This window comes from Arachis ipaensis, chromosome B8, assembly GCF_059453495.1.
Source record: "Arachis ipaensis isolate K30076 ecotype BB chromosome B8, ASM5945349v1, whole genome shotgun sequence".
NCBI lineage: Eukaryota > Viridiplantae > Streptophyta > Magnoliopsida > Fabales > Fabaceae > Arachis > Arachis ipaensis.
In genome coordinates, this window is record NC_142443.1 from 8,296,071 (window position 1) to 8,305,948 (window position 9,878).

Genomic DNA, 9,878 nt, shown 5'->3' on the forward strand with positions numbered 1-9,878 from the left:
AAGTTCCTTTTTCAATAGTTTCTGAAAATATTAGCTGTAAAAATGGGATTGGAGTAGATGTGGAAAATAAAATAAAATAAAATAATAATAATTGGACATTCCTCGCACTCGCAGGGCTGTGTAGGATAGGAATTAGGAAATACCGAAATAGGAATCAATCTACAACGAACGAGGATGGGTCACAGGGTTCAATTGAACCGTTAAGAGGGGAATGGTCAATGATATATCATAGAGAACCGTGCTCGACAGACATGCATGTCTGCCACGTCGACCTTCCTAGCCTGTCTTCATCCTCAAATTTCACTCAAGACTCAACCCCAACTTACTCAGCTTGTGAACTGTGAAAGGCTGAAAGCATATAATATCTGATTAAAAATATCCAAAAAAATAATAATCTATTTAAAAAATTTATTAATAACTTACATTAAATGCTCTTTTTGTGGAAACTTGCAATAAAATATTGGACTCTTTCTAATGTATGTCAATAAGTTGGGCTTCCTATGTGGTTCTTTCACTTCTTTGTGGCTTTTCTATGATCATGATTTGGGCCATCCCCTAATAAAACGGTCTATAAAGTATGATTAGTATTTATTCTGCGTAAGAATCCTTAAGTAAAGTTATGATTTAATAGAGCCCAATCATATCCATCCATTAGTCTATCTACTAGCATTATATCCGTGCTACATATGTAAGAAGAGAGAGTAATTGAGGGAAACTATATATATTGGACTCATTCATTATTATTCATAGATTGTCTCTTTGTCATGATTGATTTAATTCGTTTCGATATTGCCATGCATCAATGGAGTTTTCGTGTAATGTAATGTAACAAGAAAACATATATGTAGATGAAAGTGAAGAAGAAATAATGGAAAGGTTAGTACAAGGTGGAATTGGTACGAGGAATATTAGGCTTGAGATTGGAGGAAGGTATGCGTATGAGGGAATCCCATGGTGGGTTGGAGGAGCCAAACGTGTAGGCACAGCAAAGAAGCCAACGGCAACAAAGCATGCCTTCAAATTGGATTGCGAGTATGTCAAGAAAAACAACCCAGGTTGTGGTCGACGTCGTGGTCGTGGTGTTGGGGTGGCACTCAAAGCGGCAATTGCTGAACCAAAGGTATATAATACAAACCAACCGTTTATTCAGTCTATCTTTTCCCGTAATAAAATAATACCGTAGAAAATAGTGCTGTGTATATGTCTTCAAGCTCTCAGTTTTGAATGGTTCATGTTCATTATTATCAACCTTCCCTCGCTTGCACGTGCACTTTTTTTCCTTTTTCTTCTTATTTTGGTTTTCGTTTTTTTCTTTTATTAACTATTTATGTATCCACTCAATCAACTCAAACTCTTAAGGTTAACTTATCTTCTCGCTTTATTTCGTGACCAAAGAAAATTTCATTAAAGCTAGCCCATAACATGTCATGTTTGATTGACCATTATGTCCCCACCTCATCATCATCTTATTCCCATTTATTTGTTTTGTTCTACTTTTGTTTTCATGAAGTGGCTAATTTGTAGGTTGCGTAGGTGAATAAAGAGGATGGGTCATGTTATGAACCAAAAATAGCTCGTCAATTCTATGTCTAAGGCTAAAATTATGAAAATGGAAAGAAAATGCTGAATGATTATTTTCTTTTCTCATATTTTCAAATGATAAAAACTAAAAAGTATAAAATCTTCGGTTCTAATGTTCTATCAGCTATTGACACTATCTAAATTGTAAACTACTATCCTAATAATTATCTATTTATCCATAACAAGTTACATTGACCATTTTAAAGTAGTCCATCTTTAATGTCAAATGTTTAATGTTATCCATAAAGTCCCTTGCACAAGATCGACTAGATGAATAATAAGTATCAAGAAATGTGAAAATGGTTAACCCTTGGTATTAAAAAGTTGAGGAAGTATAGGGAGTTAATGGAGTATTTTTACAATGTGTAAAATGGGAGTTTAGTGATGTTCGATTCAGCAGGATATCATATATTTATTATCTTTGGATATCATATATGGTTATCTAGATGGTTATTCTGAATAATATAGATGTATTGTGTTTAAGAAATTAGTAGTATTTTACTTTGAAGGTTCATTTTTTAACTCATATTGGACCAAATAAATAGCTCATTGTATACATTGTACAAATATTCCATTAACTCTTTAGGGATTCTAAAAAGTTATATTAATTATTAAGGTAGTGTTGGTTTAAAGCTATTTTATTGGGAGTTGTTCCATAATCCATAGTAAGAATAATACATTAATTCTTATATTAATTGGGTAATGCTAGAGAGAAAAAAAAAAAACAGCCAGAACTTACCTTATTTAGCATTTATTAATTGTCGCAATAATTAATAAATGCTAAATAAGACAAGTTATGGCTGTTTTTGGCTGATTTTCTTTGGTTACCAAACATTTCTGATATTAATTTTGGCAGTATAATTTGTTATTAAGCATATCAAATCCCGATATTCAAAGAGATTTTTTTTCTGACCATAGAAAATAAAAATGACATATTCTCTTGTTAAGCTAACATAACAAAATATGAATATGTCCCTCAATTATTAACTTTTAAATTTGAAAAATTTTTAAATGGTTTTTATTTTCTTAAGTTTGGATTATTTTTCAAATTTATTAAAATCCGCAAAAAGATATTTTATCCCAAAAAGTGCCGTTTAAAAAAAAATGCAACATCCATAAATATTAGGGATACATATATATATATATATATATATATATATCTTTGAAATTTTTTAGTATTTATTTTATTTGTAATTATTTATATTTAGATTTTTGTTAAAAAAATTAGTAAAATCCATAGAAATAATAGAATATTATTTTTTATTTTTTATCCTTTTTCCACATTGTAGAATCATAGAAATAAAAAAAGAAATATTATATGTATTACTTTTTGTGTACACTTTTTTTTTGGAAATTTTGGTTTACACTTCAATTTATGTGTATATATCTTTTTTCTTTTGATATTAAAGTAACTAATAAGAAGTAAAAGAAAATATAAAATTTGTCTTTTAATTATACCATGAAAGAAAAATATATATTTAGTAGTAGTATACTAAAAATGAAAATAAAAATAAAAAATAAACCAAATACACTCTAAGAGTTTGTTTGGAAAGCATTTAACATGAGAAAAGAATTCTATTTCCTTTAAGAAAAGAATTCATTTCTATTTGAAATTCAATTTCATGATTTGGAATAACTATAATATATTAATGGAATAGAATTCAAGTTTAGAGAGTATGATAGTTGATTTGGAAATCAGACCCTTTTTGGTCTGATTTACAAATAAAGAAAAAATAGGAATTAGAATTCTCAAAGGAATTTAAATCATTCATTTTTAGTTGTTCCAAAGCAAGAACCAGAATTTAACTCTCGAGTGAATTCTAATTTTTAGCATTTCAAACAAGCTCTAAAATTTGAGTTTCCAAGACATGTAAGATACAGCATTTTTTTTTTTTTGGTTGATATTGAATTATTTGAAAAAATAATCATGTTCAGTTATCATGCAGGCTCCAATACCTACTACTTACGACGATCCAATGCTTGCAAATTATGTACCAGTATATGTCATGCTCCCAGTAAGTCACAACCTTAATTAAATGTCATCCCACATATACATATAAATAACAATGCAGCATACATGTATGTTAATGTTTTTCTTTGTGTTTGTTCTTATTCCCAGCTAGGAGTTGTTACAAACGACAATGTCTTAGAAGACAGAGAAGGACTTGAGCAACAGCTGAAGGAGCTTCATGCTGCAGGTGTTGATGGTGTTATGGTTGATGTGTGGTGGGGCATTGTGGAATCAAAGGGGCCTCAGGAGTATGATTGGTCAGCATATAGAGACTTGTTTCAACTTGTTCAACATTCCAAGCTCAAGTTACAGGCCATAATGTCATTTCACCAGTGTGGTGGCAATGTGGGAGATTCCGTTTCCATCCCAATCCCTAAATGGGTCCTTGAAATCGGAGTATCAGACCCTGATATCTTCTACACCAACCCCAATGGCATAAGGAACAAGGAATGTTTGTCCATTGGGGTTGACAATAGGCCTTTATTCCATGGCAGAACCGCTATTCAGGTTGACCATGTTCAAAATTTTTGTTTTCTGACTCATATTCTTTCTATTTGTTGCTAACTATTTTGGAGAACATGATTTAATAGGAACTTTTTATTCTTTAACTTGAAGGAAGAATCATTCATTTCTATCTAGGAAATGAAGCAAACCTCTAATGCCTACCACATTTATATATACATGTTAAAATTGGTTTGGATGCAGATGTATAGTGATTACATGAAGAGCTTCAGAGAGAACATGGAAGATTTTTTAGAATCTGAGCTGATGATAGACGTTGAAGTTGGGCTTGGCCCTGCTGGAGAACTCAGATATCCCTCTTACTCAAGAAATCTGGGGTGGGTATTTCCTGGCATTGGAGAATTTCAGGTGAGTTTAGACTTTTCTGTTATATTCAATACATATCAATAAGATTAAGCTTTTAAGTTCTCACACCCTCTTTGAATAAATCTCCAAAACCATGTATGCAGTGCTATGACAAATACCTAAAAGCTGATTTCAAAGAGGCTGCAACAAAAGCAGGCCATCCTGAATGGGATCTTCCTGATAATGCTGGTGAATCCAATGACACGCCTGAATCAACAGAGTTCTTTAGATCAAATGGAACCTACACAACAGAAAAAGGGAAGTTTTTTCTTACATGGTACTCAAATAAGTTGCTGATCCATGGTGATGAGATCCTTGATGAAGCCAACAAGGCATTCCTAGGTTGCAAATTGAAGTTAGCAGCAAAAGTAAACTCTGAAATATATCTACTGAATTTGCACCTAACAAGAATTGATTCTCTTTTGCAACAACCATGATTCACCTAATAACATTTTCTTATGAAAATAGGTAGCTGGAATTCACTGGTGGTATAAAACAGAAAGCCATGCAGCAGAGCTTACTTCAGGATACTACAACTTAAAAGATAGAGATGGATACCGGCCTATAGCGAGGATGCTGTCTCGGCACGACGCTCTCTTCAATTTCACATGTCTTGAAATGAGGAACTCTGAGCAAAGACCTGATGCCAGAAGTGGTGCACAGGAACTTGTTCAGCAAGTAATCTATTCCAACTACAAATGAAGCCTAATGTGTTCTTGTCTGCAGAAACCAAAAGACAACTTGTGAATTGTGATTGATAGGATAATCTCCATGCAGGTTCTAAGCGGAGGGTGGATGGAGAAGCTTGAAGTTGCAGGGGAAAATGCGCTTGCAAGGTATGATCGTGCAGCTTACGACCAAATCCTTCTGAATGCTAGACCAAATGGTGTCAACAAAAAGGGCCCTCCAAAACTAAGGATGTATGGAGTCACATACCTCCGTTTGTCACATGAGTTAATGGAGAAAACAAATTTTGATATATTCAAAACCTTTGTGAGAAAGATGCATGCTGATCAGGTAAGCACCTTGTGACATATGAAGTGAAGCAGTGAAAGGCTTTGTCCTAATTGCTTTGGAAAATTTGTAGGATTATTGTCCAGAGCCAGAGAAGTACAACCATTACATGTATCCTATGGTGAGATCAAAGGCAAAGATACCAGTGGAGGCTCTTCTTGAAGCAACAAAGCCAGTAAAGCCATATACATGGCATAGAGAAACAGACATGAGTGTTGGTGGTGTTGGTGGTGTACTTGCTGATATACTAGCCATTATCTTATGTATATTTAAGCAGCGCCGAAACCAAGACTAAGGGGGAATAAAAAGGGGAAAGATATTGTTTGTTGTGTTGATATTGAGAACTAGGAACATGCAGTTGGATCTGCTTTAAGATTCTTGTAAATCTGTCAAGTGCTAAGCACGACCATAAAGGGAATAAATAACATCAGATTCATATAGCTAAGCATATATGCCAAGTGACACCAAGAAAATAATAGTGAATTAATGATACTGTCTATGAAAATTTGTGTGAATGTTACTTAAATGTTATATATAGTGGGGCCAAAGATGCCAAATTATTTGTAACAACCACTTCCACGACTTCATGGCAAAAATAAGAGTAATAGGGAAAGAGAATAATACAAAAGAACAAATGGAGATGCGGGGTATCGATCCCCGTACCTCTCGCATGCTAAGCGAGCGCTCTACCATCTGAGCTACATCCCCTTGTTGGCTTTACAAATTGTTCTTTGATTTAATTTCAGATTACATCATTACATATTTACATTGCTTCAACTACACCAAGAACGAACTGCAAGGTTAAGGTATGAGCTCTTAGCAAAAAAGAGATTCAATTTTTATAAACTGCGTTGAAATTTTCAAATTATAAAAATCTAAAAATTGAATAAACCTATAAAGTGTCCAGAACAATTTAATTTTGATACGTCGTCGTGTAAAACAATTTTACATATACATTAGAATAAAGAGTAATTAGCCATTTCTGACCATGAAAGATTGAGGCGCTAACAATACTGACCATGACTAATTTAAATTAACTTTGTAACCATTAAAGATGTACTCCGCTTGACATTTCTAACCAAACGTCAATTTTTTAAATTTGCCGTTAGTAAGTCTTTCTACGTGGCTGTTTATTATCCAAGATGTCATTATTTTATTTTAATTTAATAATAAAATAATGTTACTAAACTAATCACTTCAAAGTCTCTTGTACCATATTGGAACACCAAGAGTTTCGCGCTCAGAGTAAAGGTTCTTCATCAATGGTGATGTCGACCCTCCTCTAACCCAACGGACGACGTCGCTCTTCACTGTCGTTCATCGTTTGTGAGCGTCGCTGGTGTAGTCGCCGTCGTGGAGGTCCTCTGTGTCGTGCATTCAGAACTTGGACGTCCCGTCTCAGTCGTCGTTATCGCGTTAATGTGCACTCAAAGTACTTGCCGTCGCCTTTCCGTCGTCACCCTCGTTGCCTGTGTTCCGGTTGGTGCTTGCTTCTACTCTTTCTTTTTTTCCATTGTTGTTTTCGTTTTTTAAGTTAGGGCAAATGCTACTATTGCAGAATTTTCAATTTAGTAATGATTTCCTTTGAAAATGTGACAAAGATTTTACTAATTAGGTTATTGATCGTTGGTGATTGCTGATTAAGTTGTTAATTTCAATACTTTATTCTTTGTTAATTTTGTAATTTTTGTTTGTTATTAATTCCTAATTAGAATGTTCTTGATTGATTGTTGTTAGTTTAAGAAGAATCACTGCACTTTGAAATGTCTTGTTCCTAATGATCTTAATTAGAAGGGTAGAATATTTAGTATTTGTGGTGTGATACAATCAGCAGCATGTGTATAATTTAGTTTTAGGTATCTTCTCAAGACTTTAGAAAAAATATGGAAGGAAGGAAGGGGGACCTAAACATGTGCAGAAGAGAAAGAGAGACAGAGAGAGAGTTATTGTTTGAAGAGAAAAATGTAGCATACTATAACACTATTACAGGCACTTGTTCAAAATGGAAAATATGATATATTCTTGGGTGATTCCATAATACAATGTGCTTCCTTCATCTATGCATAAACTGATCCAGTGATCCACTATTATTTTATTTATTTGTCTTTTAAGAGACTTTAGTGAAATATATTTTCTACTCAAAGTATTAGTGAACAATGTTTTCTATCAGTTTCCTTTAAGTTTAATATTTTTTTAATATATTAGATTGATTTGACTTCCTGAATTAGTTATTACTTCATTTATAAGTTATCATATCATTTGAGGATTAAAATCCATTAAGGATTAGAGCCTACACAACTAAATTATCGATCACATATTCAGATATGCATATAAATATATTCAGATATGCATATAAATATGTAATTTTGGGACTTATGTTCACATGACACAAAAGAGAGCATTTTTGTGACAACAAAAATTGAGTACTTATGTCCAAAAAAAATTGACTTAATTTAAGGGATTAGTATATTTGTGGCTAAATCATGTATAATCTATATCCATTTCTTTTACCAGTTTATTTATTTGCATTTGCAGGTAACATGTAACTTACGTCTCTAACATGAGAGTATTGCTTGACTCTTGCTCCTAGGTGTACTCATCCTGTGTCTCTTGATTCCAACTCATGCAGCAAGTAACTTCTGGATATCATTCTGAAGAATATTAAAAAAAAGTATGCCTTTTTGCATGTTAATTTTTATTTTATTTTAATTGAATATTTGGTTTATGATTTTTAGCAATTAATTATGTTAATTCTAGCATGAGTTTTAATATTGTGTCATATTTAGTTAGATGGCAGCAACAACTCATAGTTATATTCTGTTGCAGCTCCATCTATGGTGATTTCAACAATTCTATAGTTATATCTGTTAATTGAATTATTTTCTCATAGCTTTTAATTGTTAATGCAATTATTTCCTCTCTAAGCAGGTGATACCCTTCTTCACTTATTCCTCCTCAAGCCAACCAACCTCCAATTCAACCGGCACCTGCAAGACCACCACCAATCAGACCTTCAATGCAGAATATGCCCTTCGATAGCAAGAGGCCAACCAAAAGGAAGAATACCAAGAGGCCTCCTCCAACTCTATTCAACAACATGAGACCTCCTTCACTAAGCAACCCTTCAAGTAGGCCTATTCTTAGCCAAGAAACTATGCATGGTGCTAGTGCTGGAACATCTACCAGATTCATGCAATTTATGCCGACTCCAAGACTTGGAGCACCAACAACTGGACTCTCCAATGGCAGTAGCAATTTCACACCTAGTTAGGGCCTAAGATTAATTGGATTAAGAAATTTTTGTTGTAGTGTTTAGATATGGCTGTTACATAGACCATGTGCACTTCAATCTTTTTGGAAACTTATTTATAGTGTTTTGGTTTAGAGTTACATTGACCATGGTTTGTTTTGTTACTTAATTCTCATCAAACAACTATGAGCATGAAGTCATGAACTTATATGTTTACTATGTTAATGGGAGATGATTACATATTTGGCTTTGTCCCACATTGATTTGGTATAAGAATTTTCATTTAGTAATTGTTATCATTCATATATATTGCTATGTCAAGGTTAAATTAGAGTTTGTGATTTGAAATATAAGCAGCTATGTCAAATTTCGAATATCTAAAGGTTATTTTTGTCAAATTTACATTCATTCAGTTCATAAATTTTCATTAACTGTTAATTGTCACAATTCATATATTGTTATGTCAAAGTTAAATCAGTGTTTGTGATATGAAATATAACCAACTATGTTAAATTTTGAATTTTTAAGTGGTTACTTTTGTCAGATTCTCAATTTTTCGTGGTTAGATATGTCAACAAATATATACTTATCAGGTTACTTTTGTCAACAAATATTTTGACAAACTAGAAACTGGTTCAACGCCATATTCCTTTTCCCATTCCAATTCAACATCAACCCAGGAAAAGAATATAATGAAATCAAACCTCAATTCTACATTTTAAATGCTAGAAACATGATTGAAAGGAAGCACAACACAAGTCCTATAACAATTGACAAAATTTAAATCCTAATTTCTATAATTTCTCCCTTAATCTTCTCTATCTTCATAACTACTTTCATAATAAATACAGAAGAAGAAACATGATAAACGTACTCTTGTCATAATCGCAGAAGAAGTATGATAAACAGAAAAGAAGAAGCATGATAGCTATCATAATAAATCCATATTCTACTTTCATAACTATATTCTCAACCTTTCATAACTAGGGTTTCAGATTTTGGAATAACCCACATACTTATGAAGAAGAAGAACATAAGGTCATTATGGTAAAATTAGACAGTAATGCCACGTTGGAAAGCCAAGTTGAAAGGATACTTGCCACGTAAGAAGCCTTACTAATGGCAAATTTAAAAAATTAACGTTTGGTTAGAAAT

General features: G+C 32.9%; 1 protein-coding gene and 1 non-coding gene across 2 annotated transcripts; one reads left to right on the forward strand and one right to left on the reverse strand.

Moving 5' to 3' along the window:
• Positions 1 to 653: 653 nt before the first annotated feature.
• Positions 654 to 5,918, forward strand: LOC107614375 (beta-amylase-like). The gene is made up of 8 exons (XM_088497682.1): positions 654 to 1,120; positions 3,528 to 3,596; positions 3,701 to 4,099; positions 4,298 to 4,462; positions 4,564 to 4,827; positions 4,928 to 5,137; positions 5,237 to 5,476; positions 5,547 to 5,918. Exons 1-8 carry the CDS (start codon positions 869 to 871, stop codon positions 5,766 to 5,768), a joined length of 1,821 nt encoding a protein of 606 aa, XP_088353808.1. The 5' UTR covers positions 654 to 868; the 3' UTR covers positions 5,769 to 5,918.
• A 190-nt stretch (positions 5,919 to 6,108) lies between these two features.
• TRNAA-AGC (transfer RNA alanine (anticodon AGC)) lies at positions 6,109 to 6,181 on the reverse strand. The gene has a single exon. It is a non-coding gene; the product is annotated as a tRNA-Ala (tRNA).
• Between the last annotated feature and the right edge of the window lie 3,697 nt (positions 6,182 to 9,878).